The sequence below is a fragment of the Pseudorca crassidens genome, chromosome 3 (genome assembly GCF_039906515.1).
Source record: "Pseudorca crassidens isolate mPseCra1 chromosome 3, mPseCra1.hap1, whole genome shotgun sequence".
Taxonomy (NCBI): domain Eukaryota; kingdom Metazoa; phylum Chordata; class Mammalia; order Artiodactyla; family Delphinidae; genus Pseudorca; species Pseudorca crassidens.
Genome location: NC_090298.1, coordinates 111,647,945 through 111,672,210, shown reverse-complemented (window position 1 = coordinate 111,672,210; position 24,266 = coordinate 111,647,945). Strand labels below are relative to the sequence as shown.

At 56.5% G+C, this 24,266-nt stretch overlaps 1 protein-coding gene across 4 annotated transcripts in view; it reads right to left on the bottom strand.

Moving 5' to 3' along the window:
• The window catches only part of TCF7 (transcription factor 7), a 32,539-nt gene extending 11,788 nt beyond the window's left edge, over positions 1-20,751 (bottom strand). For 3 of the 4 annotated variants that reach the window (XM_067731752.1, XM_067731751.1, XM_067731754.1), the window contains exons 1-3: positions 20,393-20,751; positions 20,134-20,200; positions 19,500-19,624 (exon numbers count right to left, since the gene is read on the bottom strand). In XM_067731752.1, coding sequence (XP_067587853.1) covers positions 19,500-19,624; positions 20,134-20,200; positions 20,393-20,644 — 444 coding nt within the window. In that variant the 5' untranslated portion in view covers positions 20,645-20,751. The remainder of the gene's footprint in view (positions 1-19,499; positions 19,625-20,133; positions 20,201-20,392) is intronic. The other variant, XM_067731753.1, reaches the window with a different exon arrangement.
• Positions 20,752-24,266: the final 3,515 nt, after the last annotated feature.

Below are 24,266 nucleotides of genomic sequence, written 5' to 3'. Positions count from 1 at the left end.
CTGAGCAAGCTGGGGGAAGCTCCTGTCATTCCCAGGCCTTCTTTTATCCCCAGCACGGACCCAGACTCACCTGTGACAGGTTGGGATCGTGCGGGGGAATGGAAGGTGGAAAACAGGACCCTCAGGCCTGCAGGTGACCGGCAACAGAGAGAGGAGTAGACTGGGATAGTAGGTGTGGGGTACGGGGTGTGGGGGAATGTGACCCCTTCATGTACTGAGTACTTGCCACATGCCAGGCACTGTGCCCAGCACTTTGCAAGCCCAGTCTTATTCCCACCAGGGTACCAGCAGGTTGCTATTTCTCGCATCTGTAAGTCCTCCAGCTGCCACCTCGTGTCTTGCTCCCCTTTACTGCAGACCTCAGCAGAGCTGTCCCCATTTGCTGCCTCTAGTCTTCAGCTCTCATTATCCCTTCATCCAGGCCAGTCTCTTGCCCCATCACTTCCCTAGGTGACTCGTCAAGGTCCCTAGGGACTTCCATGTTGCTGAACTCAGCGGTCAATTCTCAGTCTGCATTTTACCTGACTTCTCAGCACACTGAACACAACTGATCTCTCCCTCCTCCTTGTGGTAGTTTCTTCACTTCGATTCCAGAATGCCACACTTCCCTGATTTTCCTCTAACCTCAGAGACCACTCCTTCTCAGCCTTGTTTCTGGCTCTTTATCTTCTTCCTGACCTGACCCAAGCTTGGCCCTCAGTTCTCTATCAATCCTCCCCTCCCAGGCTGCTCTCATCCAGGCTTACGGCTTTAAACGTCTTCATCTGATGACTCCACATCTCCAGCCCCCACTTCTAGGAACTCCACTCTCCAAATGCTCCCCAAATTCAACATGTCCAAAGTAGAACCTTTGACTCCCTGCCCCAAACATTCCTCTCCATCTTCCTCAGTTAATGGTAACTCCCTCCTTCCAGTGGCTGAGACCAAACAGCTTGGAGTCACCTTTGACGCTTCTTTTTCTCACACTCCACCTCCAATTTGTCAGCAAATCCTAATGGCTCTACTTTCAAAATATAACAGAATCCAGCCACTTCTTTCTTTCTCCCTTTCCCCACCCAGTCCAAGCCACAGTCACGTCTCACCTGGCGACTGCAGCAGCCTCCTGCTTCCTCAGTCCTCCATCCAGCAGCCATAGAAATCAGATCACGTCGCTCCTCAGCCCAGGCCTATGGAGCTCCAGGATCAGGCCCCCAACTACCTCTCTAACCCCAGTACCGTCCTCGCTCCTTGCTCACTATGCCCAGCACTTCTCATGGTTGTTTCAGCCTCCAGCCTCTTCCTCCAGTTACTCCAGTGGTCATTTTTAACTGTGCCAGGATGGGAAGTGGGTTGGGAAGTACAGCTCTAGGCTTGCTGACCTTTTTCATTGACCTTTCCTCTATAGGACCCTGGGCCAGTATGCCCCTTGTAAAATGAGCATGATCATATCAACCCTGCCTACCTCATTGGTCATGGATGCAAAGAACCCTGCTTTATCCTAGAATTTTTGGGAGCAGGAGCCAAGGGCCTATGAAGGTGGAAAGCTTTCTGGAAACCTCGGGGGCCTTTTTACCCTGATAAGTTCCTAGGACAGGGATTAGCCAGATCCCAGGCCTTGTGGCACACATGGAGATGAGCCTCAGGGCCCACTCCCTCAGGAACCTGGGACCCTGGTGGAAGGCATTCCACTATTCGCCATCTAAGGGCACAAACGCCTGGAGCCCTGGTGCAATGGGTGGAATGAACACCCTCCACAGGGCGCTGCAGACCACAGAGCTTTCAAATCTAAACTTCTGCTTCAGAGAAGGCCCTGCCATTCAGCCTTGGCTCTGGCTTTTCAGCTCTCAGAGTTATAAGCCTGGCTGGTGGAACAGGCAGCTCTGACCCTGGGGAATCTTAGGAGCAGAGCCTGCGGTCCAAGGTGCCAGCTCTAGGAAGACAGTCCCGGAGTCCCACTCTGCCCAGGGCAGGGAGAGGGTGGCTCCACAGCAGGTTTCGCAGCACACCACCTTCCCCGGGGAAGGCTCGTTTGGGCCAGGAAGCCCTGTCACCTGAGGGACAGCTAGAGCTGACCCTCCTTGGCCAGGTTGTTTAAGCTCCATGTTGTAACACAGCTCATTCTAGGTCTAGGAAACCTCAGAATCCAGCTCAGCCTATAGCCTCTGGCCTGGTTATGTATGTGTGTGACAGGAGCAGATGGACAGAGGGCTCATCCTGTCCCCCAGCCTTCCCTGGGAACTGGGGAAAAGCCTCATTAGACGGGGGTCTGTGGCCAGGCCACAGGAGAAGTGCCAGGTGGGTGGAGGTGGGGCTGAGAACCTGCCAGCAGGTGGAGGCCCTGAGGTGCCAGGGCTCCAGGGCAGAGCACTGAGGGCCTGGCCAGTCCTTCCCACGTTCGTGCAGGCTGCCTCTCAGCCTCACTCCCCAGCCCCCTGCATGCCCGGTGGTGGCAGCCAGGGGAAACTGTCTGGCGCAGGACCTGGTGCCCCACGCCCCTCTCAGCCAAATGGAACGTCCCGCTCCACGGCCTCAGCACAAGGCTGTCCCAGGGCTAGGCTGCCCAGCCAGCAGGGTGGAGTTGCCTGGGGCCTGGCCTGTGTCTGGGGAGCCCAGTGACTGGAGCTCTGCTCCTCTCCTCCCCTGATGGTGACTGTGCCCTGCCTCCGAGGGAAGGAGGCAGGCCTGGGTTGATCGTCCCCACCCGTCCCTGAGTATCTCGACGACACAACCTCATCTCTTACCTCTGAGGGCAGAGTGCCAGGCATAGCGCTGGGCACTCAGTAAGCGCTCCCAGCATGGTGGGATGTATAAACAAATGAAAGACCTAACAGCAGACCATACTCCTTGATCAGCACACTCCAAGACCCCTGTTCTTGGCCTTTGCATACAGCCCCTTTCCCCTCTCCCCCTCCAGACTGCAGCACTCCAGGACGAGTCTAGACTCTGAGACCCTTGGACTGGGAACAGCCTTAGCAGAGGCGGTCCTTCCTGCCACAGCATTGCTCTTACTGTTCTTCCCCATGCCGGTTCAAAACCTATCGTCCCGAAGGCGGTCCTCATCCTTCTGGGATCTTTTCATTGGCCCATGGCTGGAAATTCCTCACTCTGGTGCCCCAGCATGCCCTCCTCTTGCTGAGCAGGCTGGAGCCAAGAAGGGGCCCTAGGGCAGGGCCAGGCAGGAGGAGGTGGAAATGAGGGACTCCTGAGGTCGGTCTCCTCTGCTCTGAAGTCGGGCTTGGGCCTGGCCGGGCTGCTCCCGCCTCCCTCTTCCCCAACCCCCAACTTCCTGCAGGCTCAGGTGAAAAATAAACATGGTCGGCATTTTCCCTGCAGACCGCAGAGGTCGGCTTACAGGCTGTGTGCACCCTGAGAGCCCTTGCCACTGCCAGCAGAGAAGCTCCCTCGCCTCTAACGGTTGACTCTGAAAACCCCCAAACGCTTAAGAAGCCGCACAACACTTTCTCAGTGAAGAAAGCTTCTGCTTCCTCTGGTCTCAAGCCTGGAGGGTGGAAGCCTGTGAGGCTGACAAGGCCCTCCCAAGAAGGCCTCCCCTTGGCAGGGACTGTGCCAGGAGGAGCACCACCCCGCAACACACACATACACACACTGCACCAGAATTCGCAGTTGACCACTATCAGCAGACACAGTCAGTCAGGATGTATTTACTAAGCTCCTACAATGTATCAGGCAGAAGAATGTTTCAGGCCAGGAGATCAGCATCTGCTAATGACAGCTGATGGTTTATACCCTGTGCGAGGCATAATTCTGAGCACCTTATAGAGTTTAACTCATGTACTCCTAAAACCTATGAAATAGGTACAATTATTATCCCCATTTAATAAACGAGGAAACTGAGATGGAGACATTACATAGCTTGCCCAAGGTCACACAGCTTGTAAGTGGCAGAGCTGAGATTCCACCAACTGTACTGCAAAGGCCCTACGGTTATCAAGGACAGAACAAGGGGGAACAGGGGAAGGAGTCCCAGTCCTAAACTCAGTCTCTCCCTTCTTCAGCCTAGTTGGTCAGAGTCACCTAAGCCAGTGCTCCCCTGACCCTAAAGATGCTCCAGTAAGTTCTGGGACCCTGGGATTGGGGTTCTAGCTATACCCCATGCCTGCTTGCCTGCCAGGGCTGTCGGCACAGGGAGCTTGCCTGATGGCAGTAGTTGGGACATGACCCCAGGTCCCCAGCCCACATCTCCCCGACTCACTCTCGCACAGCCACACCCCAGCCATACCCAACCACGCAGGCCTGCCTCTCTCTTACCCAGGTGTCCAGCTCTTCGCCTCTGCACCTTTATCCACCCCTTACACCCTCCCCTCCCAGCTTTCCACACTTCCTCCTACTCTTTGCCATACTGATTCCTTCTCATCCTGACCTCAGTCTAAGGGCCACTTCCTTAGGACTGTGACCTGGGTGGGGTTCCACCAGCCCAGCAGGCAGAGCTGCCCACTTGCTGCAGGGGTTGTTGGCCTAGGGGTCCTGGAGGGCAGAATCGGCTTGTTAGTCATCTCTGCCTCTCCAGGGTCTGTGCTTGGCATGTTCATTAAGACTTGCTGAATGAAGGCCTCTAGAATACCTGATGCCCCAGAACCCGTGCATGCCTACCCACTCATCCAACCATGGACCTGACTTCAGTCTCTTGGCTCCTAGAAGGGGGGGGGGGTTATTCCTGATGCCCGCTCTGGAGCTGCGGAACGGCCCCTGGGATGAGTCCACAGAAGGAGGGCAGATCCACACCTCGAACTAGACAGAAGGGTGGGCTATTGATAGTTATTGTTCTCTCTGCCAAGTGCACAGATGTGAAATTCAGTATTGTAAATGCCACATGTGACAACTGATTTGAGGCAGGCATTATCCTTCCTGTTTTACTCATGAGGGTCGTGAGGCTCAGTGACGCTGAGAAAATTGCAAGTCAGTGCTGGGGACCCCTTTAAGGTCTCTCAGGGTCTTCAGGCAACACCAGACAGCCACATTCTCATCTCTCACCTCCTCTCCCTCTGTGCTCCAGCCACTTTGGCTTCAAGGGCCATGCTGTTGCCTCTGCCTGGAGAGCTCTCCCACCACTTGTTGGGCTCTCAAGTTAGGTCTCTAGCAGTACGTGTAGGTAGGGCCCAGTGTGAGCCAGTGTTTAGGGAGCATGTGGCAGCACTGGACAAAGCACCCTGGCTGGGGCTGGGCATGGTCACAGCAGCACACAGGAGGCTGGGAGGAACTGGGGCCACTGCTGGGAGTCAGGGACATCCTGCCTGGCAACTGAGACCCTGTGCCTCCTTCTACCCCATCTCCTCCTTCCTGTAACACCTTGGGAGTCAGAATTCACCAGACAGTCAAAGCCAGGGCTACCACTAGTTCATATGGTGCCTTTGTGCTAACTAGAAAAAGTACCCTTTCCTCTGGAGAGACAGCCAGGCCCACACCAGGGCACGTGGCTTGTGGAGCATAGTGCAGGCTAGATTTCAGCTCCTTGGCCCGGATTCCCTGCATAACCCCACACAGTGGCCCTGCTCAAAAGGTCCTCTCCAGTTCTCACTTCTCTTCCCTGCATTGCCAGAAACCAGGCCACGCTCCATCCAGGGTCTGCCACTCAACTTCTGCTCTGGCCTTGATCAGTTCCTCTGGACTCCTCTCCCAGCTCCAGGGCCCACTAGTGCCCACCACACACAGCTCCCCCAGTCCTCTAGGTCTGGAGCTGGGGATCCACTGTCCAGCACCCACGGTGCTTAAGCACCAAGGAGTCTGGCCAGTTTCTGAGTGGGAAGCTGCCCCACGGCCTGGGACCACGAGAATGAACTTCCCAGAAGGAAGCAGGTCCTCCAAAGGAGGTTCGCCTGCATATCAGCCAAGCCGTGATGTGCAGGCTCCCCAGACCCCACATCTGCAGATATCCCCTGGCTGGGCTCATGCCCTTTTATTGCCAGCCCCCGCTGCCCAGGACATGGTGCTCTCCAGAGGACGGCCCTCAAGCACCCCGCCCACAGCGTGCTGGACGCCTTGTGCTAGACGCCCACCGCAGAGCATGGAGCCGCGGCCGTGTGGCCAGCTGAGCTGGAGGGCTAGGGTATGGCTGGGCTACACCCTTGCGGACCAGGAGGCTTTAGTCCCGCCTGCCAGCACAGGACTGTGGCCAGGGATGCACAGAGCCCTCCCAGGTCCACGTGGCCAGTCCACCAGCTGCCTGGCCTTGACATCAGATAGGGGGTCCTGCCACAGCAGAGGCAAGGACTTGAGTCCCTGCCTACAGGCTTGGCAAACCACAGGCCTGCTCTAGACCCAGCCTGGCCCCGAGGCACCCCCGGAGCTAGCGGAACCTCACTTAGCTGAGTGGCCTGGCCCACAGCCTCCAGCGGTTTCTATGCATTCGTTTACTTTTGTTTTCCTTCTTCCTCTCTGAGGTAAACGCCCCTCAGGACAGGATGTTTTCAGAGGAAAATATAAGCTTCCGGGAGCTGCTGCAGCCGAGCTGCTAGTTGATGCTACCGACACACTGTCTGGGGACTCTGCAGCAGCCTGGGGGCTGGGCATCCCCTGTCCAGGCAGTCGCCCTCCCAGCTCCTCAAGGCCCAGCCCTCCGGGAGCCCATGTGCCTGAGGCAGAGGCCAGGGCACAACCTCGGCTCAGGCTGTCTTTGGCAGTAGGGAAAGCCAGGCTCTGGGAAGAAGGCATTTGAGGAGTTCAGAGGTTTTGTTCCCTTGGGAGCAAAACAAAAACGCTTTGTAGAAAAGGCATGAAGAAAGCAGTGGAGGTGCAGATTTAGACACGGCAGCCGCCACCAGTGGCCGCCTCCTGTGTGCCTAGCACCCTGCAGGGTTCGCCCCCCGCCCCCCGAATCCCACCAGTCTTCCCAGCCACTTTGTGACGTGTGTACAGATTGTGCGGATGAGGAAAGGGTAGCCGGGAGAGGTTAAATGACTTGCCCAAGGTCTCAGAGCAAGTAATGAGACAGATCGGGATTTGAATCCAGCCCTTTGGGGTTCCTGGCCAGAGATCTTTACCACTCGGTGAGAGGCCTCCCAGGCCAGCTGGTAGCGCACAGCAATGGAGACCACACGTGTGAGGCGCAGGAGCCGAGTGGTTGCCAGGTTCTCCCCCCTACACTGGGTCTCCTCACTAAGACCTCCACCTACCCGGGACCCGCTGGATTTTGCCAGCAACACCCTGCCCTCATAGGAGGTGATGTGGGTCCTCAGTCGTAAATGACTAAAGGAACCGTGAGAAGTCATTCTTCCCACCAGGTCTGGCCTCTTCCCAGTCCACGTGCATGCGGGGTGGATGGCCACCGCAGAAGAGTTAGTGTGCTGCCTAGGAGCGAGAGCTAGGGCGGCCTGGCGCAGGGCCCAGAGAGGCGGAGGCTGATGGTCAGCGACGGCTCAAGGGTGGGAGGCAGAGGAGACTTGGAGATCTCATCCCCAGCCTTGGCACTGCATTCCTGCCCCGATTAATTCCAGCCAGCTTCTGAGGAGCAAAGATAAGATGGGGGTCTCTGAGTTACCTGGTCTGTTCAGCTGCCTGTACCAGCCCAGAGGACAGTTCTGCTCTGGGGCCACAGTCAGGAAGCTCACTTGGGTCTAACCCTTGCAGCTACTGCCAGTTAAGGAAGGCCCTTGGGGCTCTGCCTGGACTCAGTCCAGCCGTTTATCCCAAGTGAACAAGGCAAGGAGTGGAAACGAGTTGCTGGAGGCTTCAGGCCCCAGGATGCTCCCACCCAAGCCCCTCACGCCAAGTGTAAGCAGACGGAGGAGGGCAGGGCTGCTGCAACTGTCACAGGGGCCCTCTTGGGGTGGAGCCCTCTAATGAGGTTGAGTTAGGGGGTTCCAAAAACCACACCAAACAGCTTTTACAGATACACACCTGGGTCTAACACTATAAAAATACAGGAAGAGGGTGAAACACTAAATTCCTGGCGGGGGTGAGGAGTGGGGATGGATGGGATGGGGGAGCCAAGGCGACCCAGCTGTAGCTATAAAACCCAACTTTTCAAAAATGAGTGGATAGATATGTTGTCTGAGAGGCAAGGTAGCAGGTGGTAAGGGCAGGGAACACAGAGGTAGATGCCTGAATTCACATCTCTCCTCCAGCACTTGCAAAGTGTGTCTCTCTGTGCTTCAGGTTCCCCATCTGTACAATATCCATATCTCATAGAGATTAAATGAAGTAATATTTGTGTGTGCTAATATTTTTTAAAATTAACGAAGAAGAAAACAAAAGACAAAGGCGAGCATGTTCCTAGACCAAGGCTTTTCAGGAAAGCCGGCTTTTGTGCCAGGCCAGGGCTGCTGGCCCTCGATTTCCTTTGGACTACGGCCAGATTGCTGTTGGGCCAGACTCCTGAGCTCCTGACTAGCCCTCAGTGACCAGAGCCAGGGCAGGGGCGGGGGAAGGCGTGGGGGGTGGCACGGGAGGAGCAGAGGAGGGCAGTGGTAGAAGAAGAAACCCTCAAAATGCCGCAGCAGGGTTGGGAGGTGGATCTGGTTTCCAAGGGGTTTGGGGAGGGGACACCCATGTGCAGGGATGCCCTCAGATTCCTCAGTCCAGCCATTCCCATTGTCTCCGAGCCTAGGACACCCTCTAGCCCATCCCTGGACCACACAGAGGAGGGCACCTGGGCCAGAGAAGTCCAACAGTGAGCTCCAAGCTAAGCCAGGACCAGGACCAAAGTTAGGAAGGAGGAATCAACCTATACACAGTTCTTAACTGTCCTTGCATCATGCATCAAACCTGATGTAATCTTTTTTTAAAAATTTAACTTAATTTTTGGCTGCGCTGGGAGGCTCGCGGGATCTTAGTTCCCCAACCAGGGATTGAACCCATGCCCTCGGCAGTGAGATCGCAGAGTCCTAACCACTGCACCACCAGGGAATTCCCAAACCTGATGTCATCTTAAATGTCATTTATAAACACTTTTCCAGGTAATATTTATTCTGAAAGCCCTGAGGTCCTGCTTTTAACCAAGAAACAACCCTTTTGGCCCCCGATAGCATGTGGTCCAGCCCTGACCCAGGTCCAGAGCTCTGAGGTCACGCCCAGGAGGGGCAGTAAGGGCCAAGTCTTTCCTTGAGGCCAGAGGAATTCAGCTCATAAACTCAACAGGAGTGGGTTCAGCTTTGCAGCCTGCAATGCTCCCAATGAGCTCCACACAATCGAGACCAAAGGGACAGAGCAGAGCCTGGGCTTTGGGGTAAAACAGACCTGAGTCCAAGTCCTGACTCTGACAGGTACTAGCAAGTTCTTAACCTCTCTGAGCCTCAGTTTCCCCATCTGTAAAATGAGAGCGATAATAGTATCTACTTTCTTGGCTTCTTGTAAGGATCTTGCTATTAGGATTAAGTCCCCAGCACAGGTCTGGCACTTGGGAAGTTCTTGACACATGCACTATTACTGTGGCTGTTGTTATTCTTGCAACAGTTTATGAGCACCTACTATGGGTCATGCGCTATGCTGGCCGCTAAGATTCTAGCAGTGAAGAAGACAGATGTGGCCTTGGCCCTGTAGATCCTCTCCAGCCCTTTTGATCCCAACCACCATCCCTTAAACCCCACCTCAACACGGCCATCAACGCTTGTGGCCTCTGCAATCCCAGCTTCATCTGGCCCCACACCCTTTGGTCTGTGTTCACCCCCCAGCCCCACCCATGGGGTTGCCCACCACAGCTGGGGGGCTCCCAGGCTGTAGCCTGCTTCAAAGCCTGTCGGCAAGCTCTGGGGCGGCTGCTGCAGCCCGGCGCACACTTGGGGCCGCCCCGCCTGGACCCTGGCTATAGCCGCAGAGACCTCACTGCCGCTGCTGCAGAGCTCTCCACAGGCTGCTTCTCAGCGTCCCTAAGTGCCCACCCACCCCCTGCCTGCCTGGCCACCGGGCCAACCACAGAGCCATCTGATTTGAATGAAACTTCAAACTTAATGACTTTCATGCTGGTTATTTAAAACGCAATGTAATTTTCTTAAACACCCTATTATTTCCTTTGATAGCTACAAAGCTTCCCCCAATCCCATAAGCATGTTTATTTTTAGGGAAAAGAGTGGTTTTGCAGTTGGTCATAGAGACTATAGGGAAAAGGAGCCTGCAGAAAGTAGGGCAAAGAGTCAACCGTAGCAGCCTGGAGACCCACAGCTGCCTTGCCTTCGTGCTGGGGCAGACTCCACCGACACCACGGGGTCCAGGGCAGGACCCTGCCCTTCTCATACCAGCACATCCACCAGCGGCCCTCCTGTCTACCATCTGACAGTGGCCAAGTCCCCCTTCCTGTGCTTCCCCTCCACAGGGCCCCAGTGTCCTCATCTGTAAGATGGTTCCACTGGCTTCCCACAGACATGCCAGGCAACTATGGTCTGGGGAAGGGGTCCTGCGGCCACTGACATGCTCTCAGCTGCCTCCTCCAGACATTCTGCCCTAGTTAAGGCCTTGAGGCCTGCAGCTTTGAGCAGCTGGACGAGATCTGTGCCCAGATAAAGTGGCCTCCGGCAGTGGCTGCCCACACTGGGAGGGTGGGTGGGTGTGGCCCTGCCAGTCGGGGGCCCCCTGGCAAGGGAGGTGGCCTAGTGGTGGGTGTGCGTGCAGAGGTCAGCTGAGCCCCGCCAATGCGGGGTGTCCTCTGGGAATGGCTATTTTTAGATCCCAGGCTTTCATGTGGCCGAATGATGTGCAGTTTACAAAGCATTGGTAATGCGTTTCAGATGGCGGCCCAGCGGACCGGGAGGCTGGGCCTCCTGCCACCAGAGCCAGGTCAGAGTTAGTCAGAATACCCTCAACTGGACTTCTGTCACCTGTCTCTCCCTCCCTACAATTCCTTCTTGCCTGACAGGGAGACCAGGCCTGGAGCAGTCCTTGCAATACCCACCAAAGACCCCCTGAGGCCCACCCGAGCAGCAGGCCTCCCCAGCTGACCCTCGTCTGAACTTCAGAAATCCTCATGTCCGGAGCTCCCCACCCCCGTTTACAGAAGGAAATTGAGACCCAGAGAGGTTAACAGATTTGCTTGAGGTCACACACCCAGGGGAGGAGGTGGCCTTGGTCCCTGGCTTCCTTACCCATCATAGCCCCCTCCCCTCATGGGCAAATTGGGCTTCCTGGGAGGGGTGACCGGCCAGCCCTGGCTAGGCCACCCAGACACGGTGGGCTGGGGCAGCTGTAACCATGCACCCCCAGAACGCACTGTTCCCTGGGGCCTGCCCATCCACGCCTGCAGCCCCAGCCGCACACTCGCCATCAGCTGAAAGCAGAGAGTGTGGAGCCCAGACACCTCTCCGGTTCGTGGAGAGAGAGAGAGAGAGATGGTTGTTTTAACGGGAGGGGTAAAGGGGTTGGCAAAGCATCTGCTTCCTCTGATCTCCAAGGAGCTTTGGCTGTGGAGCTGGCTGTGACATGAAGGCTGTGTGTCACCATCTCCCTCTGGGCTCTAAAGCCATATCTGCTAGCACAGCCCAGGCAGGCAGGCAGGCAGGCTCCATGGGTGGGACAGGCTACATGGCTGCCTCCCCACAAGAGAGGGCCAAACTCACCAAACTACTACCTTGGGCCAGGGACCCTATCCAGCAGGGGACAGTCCCTCTACCCACCAGGGGACTGAGCCAACGGGAGCCCCATGTTCTGCAGGACCAGAAGGGGCCAAACCCTCTGACCAGGACAAACCCTCCCGGGCTGCAGCTCAGAGACTACACATGCCAAGGCTGATGTGGGCCACACCTCTTTAAGGGAGGGAGGCGGCACCCACGTCCAAACCCCAAGCATCAAAGGTCTGCGAGCTGAGACAGCAAACTGCCTGAAGGAAGAAGCTAACAATGTCCTGGGGTCTCAGAGACCCTCCATTGACTCCTGGGGCCTTGGAGTCCTGCTAGAGACAGTGCTGAGGAGACGTGTTCTCCACACCCTGGCTAAAGCACCAATGGGCTGCACACCCTGACCTCTGGGGTTCAGCTCCCCTCAGGAAACAGCGGACAAGACCCTGGACTCATGACCCTGGAGTGAGACTGAGAGTCAAAAGAAACAACACAAAACTTCCACCTCTGAGGCACTCCTGCCTTGCATGTGCCAGTCCGCTCGGGTCTGCCCTGCCCAAAGCCCACCCCCTCCCTTGCATCCCAGCATCCACCTGCCCCAGCTGCCGGCTCTGCCCGCCTCACCCTCTATGTTCAACTCAAACCATCTCCCGTGGGCACCACACTGCCCTTCATGCTGCCAACACACTGCAGGTACCCACCAGCCACTCCTGGGCTCTGGAACCAGCACCCCCGGGTATTAAGGTCACGTGCTGGGCCTTCAGTGCTGGCCCTTCTCCAGCCTCACAGACCCTGGGCTTCGGGTGGCTCTTCCAATGACCAAGAACATACTAATTTCTGCCTCTCCTCCTCTGCTTGAGCTGTGCCCCCGACCTCGAGCATTCTCCCACTCTCACCTTCGCAGGTTCTGGGCCAGCCAGAACTCTCCCCTGTCAGGAAGCCTTCCTGGCTGCCCCCACTGGCCTCCCTCCCTCCTCAGTGCCCTTTATCCAACACGGCCGACTCTGAGCCCCAAGGAGAGTCTCTTTGCCTTGCCAGAGCTGAGCTCTGCGGGGTGGGGCAGAGGCAGCCGTCCCCTCTGAGCTGAGCCAAGGCCAAGTGGGGCTCAGTAAATACCGGTTAAGAGTCTGGATCAGGATTCTAGGTACAGCTGGCACTATGTCGTCGACCAGCTGAGGGCCCGAGGGCTGGCTGGGCCGGACAGCTGTCCTCTTTGCTCTGCCCCAGGGGAACTGGCTGCTGAGCTGAGGACGGAGAGCATCAGGGGCTTCAGTCCAGCCGCACCTTCAGGAGCACTGCACCTACTGGACCGGCGTCCTTTACAAGGGCCATTCCCACACAGTGTTAACAATCCCTCCCACAGTGGCTTCCACTCAGGAAGCACCTACTATGTGCCGGGAACTCCACATCCACTATCTCGCTCCACTCCACAGTAACCCAAGGAGGTAGGAACCTTCGCTATCCTCATGTTTAGATGAGAAAGCTAAGGCCCACAGGAGTTAACTTACCCAAGGCCACCCAGCCAAGGAGTGGAAGATATGGTATTTGAGGGCGGAGCTTCCCGACTCAGGCCTTCCCCCTTCACTCCTCTAAGGGGCCTTGGATAAGTCCCTTCCCTGACCTGGCCTTACTGTCCCCACCTGCAGAGGAGGGCTGTTACCCAAGGATCTGTGCACTGTACCGTTCGGGGAGGGGGAGCCCTGTGACCTGATAAAACACCTGTTTCCTCCAACAGAGTCTTGTTTGTACACAGTGGCAGGAAGCAGCCAGTCACAAGGTATGAGGGAGTGTGACTGTATGGCTTCGGAACCGCAGCTGCCCGAGGAGGCTCAGAGGGAGGCTGCAGCTCCCCTCATCCCCTCCATGTGGCTCTGTGCCCACCCTGATCCAGCCTGACCTCAGCAGTTATGCGACTTGAAACCAGTGCCCCTGCAGCCCATTCTTGCAGCTCCGCTAAACCTCCCTTCATGCAGGAACGGGGGTTGGGTGTGATCTTAGGAGACCCAGGAGGGCATGGTCTGCCAACTGGCCATGAGAGGGGACCACCAAGGCCCCCCCTTTTCAACTCCACTCACGCCTAAGTCTTGGAGCACTTGGGGAAGTAGGCAGAACTGGTATGGATATCCCTGTTTGCGGGCTATGGAAGCTGGCTCGTTGAAACCCTGCTGGGGCCGGGGGAGAATACCTGGGTCCTGGTGACCAACTCCGGGCTCTCTGTCAGCCTCTCCACCCTGCTAAGCTGGAGGAGTGGATGGCAGCCCTAAAACAGCAGCCCCTGGTGACAGGGTGGGGCAGGGGTCTGCAGGATAGGCCTCCTTCAGGGTGCTTTCCTGGCCCTGAAATGCATCAGGGAAGCCCCGAAAACGAAGTTTCACCTTGGGAGCAGCTGGCGGTGAGGGGGTTGCTGCAGATTTTCCAAATACCACACAGCCTTCCAAGTCAGGAAGGAATGCAAGTCAAAGTTACTTTTAAGTCTCACTGCCCACCACGAACCTATAAAATGAACAACAAAAAAGGGGAAACTCCACGTCAGCTATGCTTGGGCACCGCAAGGAACCCTCAGTGAACTGGGGCCTTGATTCTTCCTACCTCTTGAACCCATAATTCTCTTTGAACATTATGCTCCAGGAAAATAATCAAAACGGAAACCAAGGAGTGATTTGTATAGAGCATCATTCCCGCTGGTAAAGAAGGCAAGCTGCGAGCAAACTAGAAGCCACACGAGGGAGAGATGAATAATAAACATGAGGGAAAACAAGCAAAGAAGCTGTGCATGGGCACTGCCTGGGGGCCTGCACACCAGGGAAGCGTCGGAGCAAGACACAGGGGTGTTGCACACGGGGCACCATGTGAGAAAAGCTCTGGGAGTGGCTCAGAGGCTAATGGCCATGAAGGTCTTTTCCCTTTTTTTCTTACAAAATAGCTTAAGCCCCTAACATCTTGTGTAAAGGGCTTCTATATGGCTGGGGAAGGGGAGCCTCTTTCCGCAAAATCTCTGGGCGGTGGGAGAGGATTCTCAGGATGGAATGAGTGGCTATGGCTCCCAGTCTGGCCCCAGGAATAACACTTTTCCTCCCAAGAATGCCTGGGTGAGGCAGGCATTGAGGAGGGGGCCTGTACACCTGAGGGCTGGTCCCCAGGGTTCAAACCCCCAAACCCCGTGGCCCAAAGTGGAGATATAGTCCTCCAGACAGAAGTGCACATGGAGCCTACCACTGAGCCACCCCTGGTCCCAGAGAAGCCAGGACAGCAAGGGAGAGGGATCAATTGTGGCCAAACCCCGACCCCCAAGCCCAGGCCACGCTGGCACCTTCCTGGGCACGTCCCTGGTACTGCTGCCTCCAGTCCTCAGTCCAACTCTGGGAGGAGGGCTTGCCACTCCCATTGTGCAGATGAGGAAACTAAGGCTCAGACATACTTCTGACACATGGGCTGTCTCTGGACTAAGCATGGCAAGTGCATCATAAACCAGTGCCAACCACCTTGGCCTGAAGAGCTGCTGGGGTGGGCAAGGCAGCCGAGGCCCGGTGGGGGATGACGGAAGGCCCCACTTGGATGGTCAGAGCAAGTCTCTCTGAGGAGGTGACATCTGAATAAGCCCTGAGTGAGGAATGAGAAGTGGCAGCTAGGTGAAGAGCTAGAGAAGAGAATGCCGAACTGCGGGAACGAACGCAAAGGTCTTGAGATGGAAAGAACTTGGTGGTTGTAAAACCTATCAGGCCACTGAGGTGGCTGCTTTTTAGGGAGAAAGGAAGAGTATGGTGCAGACGAGGAGGGGCGGTCAGCAGGGGCTGGCCACCCAGGCCTTCAGGCCGTGGTGAGTGGCTTAGATTTTACTTCAAGAGCAATGGGAGCCTCTACAGGGCTTCAACAGGCGAGAGGTGGGATCTGACTTATGTTTGGCTGCTCTGTGGATCCTGGATTGAGGGTTAGGGTAGGGTTGTGGGGAGGGACCCAGGTCCTGCAGGGACCCTAGTGGAGGCTGCCTTCCTGGGGGAGGGATGGTGATGGTTGGGGCTTGGAGGCAGCGAATGAAGTAGAGACGTGGAAGATTTGGGATGTCTGGAGGGAGCCCAGATGCCTGCCAGCCCCCTATTTGTCTTCATCTGGCAGACAACTCTACTCCTTCAAGAAGCTGCTCAGCAGACCCTCCTCACAGCCTAGGCAGGGGCCAGGTCTTCCCAGGACACGCCAGCAGGACCTTTTGTGACAGTACTCCTCTGGCCAGGGATTCAGGTCTATTCATCTGTCTCCTCCACTCAGTTGGGCACTCCAGGGGCAAAGGCTGGTTCTGCTCTGTCTGGTGGCCAGCCTGGTGCCAAACTCTCTCCTAACAGGCTTCATCCCAACCAGGGCTGGTGACCAAGCATCACTACCCCTCCTCCGTGAGGCCCCACTGCTCACCCTCTGAGGGGTGTGGAGGGTTGGGTGGGTGCATCTCTGCAGAGCCCCCCCGGACCGGCTAGCCACCCGTCAGCAGCACTTCCTTCCTCTGCTCAAGTCCTGCTCATACCCTCACCTCCTGCTCCCCCAGGGCTCGCTCCCCTCACCTGTACCTCAGACCTTGGAGTCAGAGAACATGAGCCCGATGGCCAGAAGCCCACTGCTTCAAGTGGGCTCCTTCACGTCAGATGTCTCTGGGCATGCCCAGACACCAGGACGGCACAGGGAAACAGCCCCAAGTCCCTGCAAGAGCCAAAAGGCTCAGCTCAGCTATTTATTTTTTAAATTGAGATGTAATTCACATACCTTAAAATTGACCATTTTAAAGTATACAATTCAGCGGCTTTTAATATATTCACAAGATTGTGCAACCATCACCACTAATTCCAGAACATATTCATCACCCAAGAAAAGAAACCCCGTACCCATGAGCAGTCACTACCCATTCTCCTCTTCCCTCAGCCCTCGGCAACCACTCCTCTGCTTTCTGTCTCTATGGACTTGCCTATCCTGGGCATTTCAACTAAATGGCAAAAGGCTCAGCAGCCTTCCAGGCCACAGATACCAAGCAGAGCCCATAGAAGGGGTCAGAAGAGTGACATGGCCTCATATCCTTTTTGAGATAGGGATTTGCACCAGACTGTCAGTTCTGCACTAAGACTCTGAGTTTCCCTAAGGAGTGATGCCTTACTCATCCCAGAAATCCCTCAAAGTCTGGCGCAGGACCAGTCATTGCCCCTCCCCACCTCAATCCCAGAGCGGAGCAAACAAAACAAACCAATAGTGGCTACTGGTCTAGGCCAGTAACTGTCTGCAAGCCTACATTAGATGCCTCAAAGACATCAGCTATGAAATTAACTTTGACCTAATTTCCACTTCCAAAAACAGAGTTTGCAAGAAACCAAGTACCAAAAAGAAGGAACCTTTTGGGAAAAAAATCCCTCTGCCCCCCTGGCAGTTGTCTGTGAGGTGGTCATTTGGCCCATTGCTCCTGACAACGTTCAAGTCTGCCTGCTTTAAGGTGTCCAGCGTAGTAGCTGCGTGGGTATTCCACTTACACAAGGGCAGATGAGGTCCCTGGCATGGGTTTTCCCCACTGTCAGGGGAGGTCAAGCGTTCGGCCCTGAGCTCCCCCGCACAACTGTTGACCACTTGGATTCTCTCAGAAAGTGCAAAGAGCAAGAGGGGCCAAGTTCTAAGGCTCACGGGGAGGGGCTGGCCAGTGTGTCATCTGTCCCCTGAAGAGGGGCTCAGGAAAGCAGAGCTTTGGAAAAAAACTTCCAAAGGTGATTTTCCTCAGGTCCCCTACAAGGGACTCCTAACCCATCGTAAGAGTTTCTTTTCTCATTCCAGACACATGAACCTTGGATCACATGATAAATGTGCTCCCAAAACATGGGGTCAATTAATTTTGCTTTTTAAATCCTCACCATATTTTATATGTCCACACAACTCTGAGTAACACAAAGAACTACTACTCTTATTTGCTATTTGGTTGTAAGTATCAGATTTGCTTAAAGGAGGCTCCCTTATATTCACGTACATCTTCCTCACCCAGCATCTCCCTACCTTAGGCCCTTGCCTCTGTCCTTGTCCCCAGCCCCACGGAGCAGCCGATGCCAGGGCACAGAAAGTCAGCTCCAGAGCCTGCCCTCCTCCTGTGTTCCCATAAGCCAGGCTGCGGGAGGCTATAGCTGTGTGGGGAGGAGGACAAAGGGATCTGCCCCTATAAGAGAGGGTGCGACACATAGAAATGCATCTGCTGTACCTTGAGAAAGAGCCCAAAGTTGAAAAAATGAATGATCTAGGCCAGGGGAGTGATGGTGTGCCTGCCCTAGTTCCTACTCCCCCCACAATCCTGACTGCTAGAGGCAGCCATCCATCTGCCTACACTTTGACCAGTGTAAGCTAAAGGACACCAAATGGTCCCATCACCACACCCTTACGAAGAACGAGGCACTCCCACTCTGGGCACTCTCCTACCACTTGCCCAGGCTGTGAAAGAAACTCAGAAACACCGCCTTTTCCCTGCCCCTCTGGGTAATCATAAGATGCTGGAGGGAATCTGCCTGCTAGGTCTGCTTTGGGTCCTAGGCCTTTTGTTTAGTCATGATTATCAGGGACGCCAGCCCCCTGTCAGCAGCTCACGTGCCTGTGGTTTGGCAGTGGTGGGTCAGGTCCCACCACTTGGCCCCAAATCTAAGGGTTTACACCTTATAGGGGGCCCCCAAAGCATCCTTCAGTATCAGCTCATGGAGGGTAGAGGTCTCTGGGGAGAGCTGCTGCGTCAGGTGGCAAGGTCAGAAGGTGAGCCCCTTGCCCCACAGACTTGGAAGGAAGCGAGTACCTCACAGATGGAGCCACCCCAGAGCAGAAAGCCAGACAGACCACTCAACCAACATGTTCCTTCACAGATGAAGGAATGGGGGTCCAAAGGGCAAGGAGCTTATTTCTAGTCAGCTGCCTACTACCAGGTTTTCCATCCTGGGTTTCTGGAGAGAAGGCTCAATCTACTTTCTCATGTCCCACCAGCTTCAGCATGAAACAGCTTTCAGAACCAACCCTCCTCACTCCTGATCTGACACAGCCTGGCAGTCACTCTCCGCCCTCTCAGTGACCCCCACCACTAGCCATGTGAGCCTCCTACTGCTGGCCTGACCTGCCCTGGGTCTATCTGCACCCAACACCCACCCACCAAAAACCCCAAACCCTTACATGAACTCTAGAAGCTCTCCTCTCACCCCTGACTTCGGCCAGCTGAGCACACTCGGAAACACTAATCTGAATTTTTCGTAAGTGCAGCTTTACCGCTGCTCTACAGCATTCAGAAGAGGCTCTTCACACCTTAGGTCATCTGCACCAGTGGGCAAAAAGCATGGTTTGTAATGATCATGGAATCTTCTCAAAGCACTGGGGACTTAAATTTAATTTGCAAATTCATTAAACAGGCCGCTTACTGACACTACTGATTTGAAACACCTTTGCAAACCCTTCCTGGTGCATCTGAGACCAAGCCAGCTTCATAAAAACCCACTTTCCACACATCGTGTTCGGGTTGTTTCTCTGGTAAGGCCACATTCATGCCAATAAGGACAGAGCGAGTAGAGCATGTTTCTCCTGTACAACCAGGAGACCTGAAGCAGACCAGCTTTTCTGCCCGTTCCTCCGAACACTGAGGATTGGGGCTTAGTGGGGGAAGGCTAACAGCCAAGCTCACAACTCTGAGCACACCACACACACCACCGTCAGGAGGGGTGGGTGGTCTCAGCTTAACCGTTCTCCAAGCCGACTCCATCCCAGCACCACCTAGCACCAGGACAGGGCCCACGCCTGCTCGTGAGCAAGCTGGAAGACAAAAGCCAACCGCTGGAGGCAGGTGGGGTGCCTAGGGCAGCCCTCCTTACTTCAGGAAAGTTCTCCTTCTGGTTCAGATCCCGCTGGGTGTGGATGGGGAAAGAGACAAGAACAGAGTTCTGTATCCATTTTGTTCTAGGCAAAAGTCTAGTCTTGCCCATGCCTCACATACCTGATCAGGAAGGTAGCAGGCACAAGGCGGGCTGGGCTGCTGGGGCCACTTACCAGCGAGGGCTGCGGCTGGGGGTGCTGCCCTGCTCCCGAGGGGGGTGGGTAGTGCATGAGCAGATTGAAGGCGGAGTAGACGGTGTCTTTGTACATGCCGCTGGCGCACTCCGGGGTCTTCAGGCCTGGAAAAACCACAGCTGGTCAGAAGCGCCAGCCCGGGCGTCTCGGGCTGAAGGATGTCTGCTCGCTAGAGAGAAAATCGGAATTGCCAAGGGGTCCCCTTCAAGTTCGTGACTTGAAGGGCTGGGGGTGCCCGCAGTGCCAAGTTTCGACGAAGGACCCCGAGTTCGGGCCTCCCTTTCTCGGCCCCCACTCCGCCCTCCCGCCAAGGAACCTTGGCCAACGTTTTCTCGTCAAGTCGGGGGATTAGTCAGTCACCTGGGCAGGAGGGGAAGCGGAGATGGCGGGGGTCTGTTTACTCCTATAAAGGTCAGGGCACCGGAAGTGACTCGAGCCCGGCGGCGCCCGGGAAACCCGCCCCCCACTCCCCCACCTCCTCGGTTTTACCGCCTCCTCGAGCTGCAGTTGGGGGGAGGCACCCCATCGGCTCCCTCCCGTCCGCAAAGGCCCCGCTCTCCCACCGAGGCCGGGCCTTAGCGGGAGGAGGGGAGCCAGGCCGGCAGAAACTCACCGTCTTCCAGAGACTCTGGAAGTTTGTCGGGGAAAAGTCTCTGCGAAGTGTGTTCCCGCCCGAGGGCCTGCGGGGAGATCCAGAGGGGCCTTGAGAGGGCTGGGAAAGCTGGGGGCTCGGGGCCCGGGGCAGGAGGGGTCTGAGGGATGCGGACCCCCGAGGGCCGCGGGAGGGAGGGGCGGGGTAGCGCGAGCCGAGCGCCGGGGCCGGCGGAGCGTGCCGGCTGCGGGGGAGAAGCGGGGCGCGGGCCGGCGCTCACCTCGGCCCCGACCTCGGCCTCGCCGCGGGCACCGGCGCCCGCCCCCGGGACCCCCGCGTCGCTGGCCGCGCCCTCGGACTCATTGACGAGCGACGACTTGAGCTCGGCCAGGTCGCGCTCGGGGCCCGCGGCGCTGTCGCGGCTCTTGTCGTCCTGCTCCTCGCCCTCGTCCTGGAAGGCCAGCAGCTCGTCGGGCGCGCCGAGGTCGTCGCCGCCGCCCGCGCCGCCCCCGCCCGAGTCCAGCTGAGGCATGGTGCGCTCCTCCCTCGGGGGCGCGGGGCGCCGGGGGTGCGGGGCGCGGAGCCGGCCCGGGAGGCAGCGAGCCCGGAGTCCGGACCTCCGAGCCCGGAGCGCGGCGGGCGGAGCGCGGGCTGACTCCGCCTGGGCGGGCTGCGGGCGCGGGGCGCGGACGCAGGGCTGAGAAGCTCGGGGAGCTGGCGGGTCCGAACATCAAAGGCGCCGCCGGCTGAGTGTCGGGGGCGGGGCGGGGACGCCGGGGGCGGGCCCTGTCGATGGGCGGCGCCATATCGCCCCGCCCCTCCTCTCCCGGGAGAGGCCGGGACGTGCCCAGTGGGTAGAGACTTAAAGGGCTCGCTCTCCCAGGCATAACCTGGGTGAGGCGTCGGAGGAGCCTGAAAAGCATCACACTTCTCCTGAAATGCGGGGACTCTAAAGGAGATTCTTGACCTTGATTCCTCACCTACAACAAGGGAGTCCCTTCCTGCGCCCAGGTTTCTCCGCCAGCTGCGGAAGGCACGGAGTTTGTGGGTGCCTTGGAACGGGAGCCAAGGTGTGAGCAGAGTCTGTGCCCCGGGCCCAGTATGTCCTGGGCTTGGAACTGGGGGCTTCCTAGAGCTCGGGGGCTGCTCGAGGCTGTGCTCGAACACCGGGACGGCAGAGTTAGGACTCCTCAAAACTCCATTCTCTGAAGCATCTTGCAGCCTTCTGCCAATCTGGGCCCTCCTTCCAGGTCGCCCGCACACAGTGCTAACGCAAGCATATACCCCTCACACATTTATTGAGTGCCTGTTGTATGAGGGACTCATACATTACACATATGTGATGGGCCTCTCAGCCATGTGGCGGCTCCGAGGCGCGAACACAGCCAAGAGGGCAGGGAGGAAATATCCCGCCAGACCCCATTCCAATCCTCCAGCCCCACCCCCCAATCCCACCCCCAACACCTCGCTCAACTGAGTTCCCTGCCTGGAACCTGCGGCCGGGGGAGGGGAGACTGTGGGCAGCTACGTGGGCCACGGGATTCTGACGAGGGGTCAATGGTCCCAGCAACTTAACCGGGAAGTCGCATTCCCGCAGAGCCTATTGACTCTGAGCCTGGCGCAGGCGGACCCTCGCAAGATCTAGGCTGCAGGGTCTGTAGCCGGAGGAGGGCGGGAACGTGAGACACCTTCCATCGCATCTACCAGGCACCTTGTGTCATGTCCACGCGGGCCTCCTCAGCACACTTGACCTCAGCTCAGCCACTGCATCTAGGAAAGACACCGGCCCTTTCGGATCGCGGTGCAGTAAATCCAGCAGGTTTCGGTGCTGGATTCAGTGTAGACGTTCCCACGTCTCCCGAAAGCAACTGGTGCAGAGGGTATTTAGGAGGCCAGAGCGTCTTGGACGCGTGTCCGGTTCAGAGTCCCACAGGAGTCCTGTAGCGGCGCAAAGCCTGGCCGGAAGAGGGCCGCGCCGCCCCTGCGGGTCCAGGCCCAGCCGCGCTGGCTGCGGATCAAAGAGCCACGGCCGCCCTTCTCTGCGTTCAGATCCTATCTGCACCCGCCCAGCGGGGCGCCTCGGCCCCCCCACCTCAGGGCTAGAGTGCCCAATTTTCCTCCCTTCCCGGTGCTGGAGGGGCGAGGCGGGGTGGGGGTGGGGGTCGGGGGGAGGGGGTTGGGCACTGGTGCTCAGCTTGGTGACGGAGATGTGGGAAGACCCTGCCCGTTAGGTCTCCCCTGGCTCCTTTCCTGGCTGTGAGCTTGCTGCTCAGTCTCACTCATCCTCTCTAGAGTGTGTGTGTGGGGGAGGGTTGTTCCAGCCTGACTTGGCCCAGTTGAGAGGGGAGAGGGTACAGGAGGAGGGGCCCACAGCTTCCCCCCATCCCCTGCCCCTGAGGCTGCAGGGTCTGGTTTTGGATTGAGCGTCCTCTGGGAAGTTGAATGGGAATACAAATCTGCCTAATCCAAAGGCTTTGGAGGTCCTCCTCTGTTTGCGGGTGACCCCAGCTTAGCAGGAGCCTCCTTCCTCCAGGAGAAGGTCCGAAGACCCATGCCGTCACAGTGGACATAGGCCAGTGGGGATTGAAGTTTTCTCCATGGAGAAAGGAGAGAAGTCAGGGCAACAGTGAAGTGGTTGGTTTGTTTTTCTCAATAAGGCTAAATTTTTTTCAGCTTAAAGTATTAGCCTTTAATCAGAGATTATGAACTTTCTGTTCTATTGGGATGAAAACAGCCTTTCTTTACTAAAATCATAGTAAGAATTGATTTTTTAAATATTCTTATTTGGCAAAAGAAAAACTTGGCCACTCTCTGTTCTCTCTGCCACCCCAAATTTCTTTGGACATTGTATAGGGCTGTGAAATCCTAAGGTCTGGGATCTGCTGCCCTATGGGGTCATGGCCCCAACCTCTTGCCCTGCTGGGTGGAACCGGGGGAGGGGGGTGGGTGAGTAGGGAGAACAGAGGGGTGAGGTGGGGTAAGGTTGGGAGAGAGAAGCTGAGGCTCAGACATCCACAGCCACACTGAAATCAGCCTGAAGGCTTGCTGAGGGAGCCTCTACCCTATACCTGGACTCAGGCTGTGGAGAAGGGAGGGGCTGAAATGAGGACTTGCCCTCCAGGAGGCATTGACTGTTTGAGAAGCTCAGAAATTACTAGAGCCGAGTTTGTTACTGTATTAATCTGTACAGATGATGGGCAGAAGGAGCTCAGATATGGGGAGATCAATGTGGCTGGAACGGTCAGGCTGGTTTCCTGAAGGAGGCGGATTTCGTCTGGGCCTGGAAGGCTCTGTAGCGCTTGGAGAGATAGAGAGGAAAAGGTATTCAGGCTTGTCCCCATAAGATATATACCCACCTCTGCAGCAGCCCCTTGTCTGGTCAGCGCTGAATCCATCATCCACACAGTGACTTCATATTACTGAGTGATTGCTATGTGCCGGGCATCATGGCAAGAGCTTCACACACATTATCTCGTTTATTCACCATATACCAATCCTATGACATAGGGACTATTATCCCCATTTATGAATGAGGAAACTAAAAAGCTCAGAGAGGTTGAATAAGTCATTGCAGGTCTCACGGCTTAGAAGTGAGGGTATTAGTATTCTGAACCCTGGCAGTCTGACTCCTGAGCTACCCTAACCACCACACTCTAGTGTGGTGACTTCTAAAATTCCAGAGGGTGTCCTTATCTGCCTTGTGATCTTTGCAGACAAATGCTGATGAATGAGCTGTCACTAATAGAATCCCAGCTTTCTGGGTGGCTCACGTTGCATACAGGGGCCACCAGGAGGATTGGGGAAAGTTCCTGGCTGGTCTGAATAGGGTGGCTCAAGCCCTTTGCTGGTTGAGAGGGCCCAGAGCATCTGCCTTGAGTCAGACAGACCTCAGCCCGTACCATCTCTCCCTTGGGCTCGCCCTAGACTGCTTGCTCTGGGCGCTGACTCAGATCCCAAACAGAGATGATAGGCCCTGGGGTTCCTCTGTGGTGTGGTGAGTGGGATCTGCTGTGGCTGCCCCTCCTGGAGGTGACCAGGGAGTTTGGGGACCAGGGCCAACTGCAGGGAGGCCCCAGAATCTTCTGGACTCACGCAGCCCAGGCTTCATTTTCACACAAATGAACCAGGTGGATCGCGCTGTCATCAGATGCTGA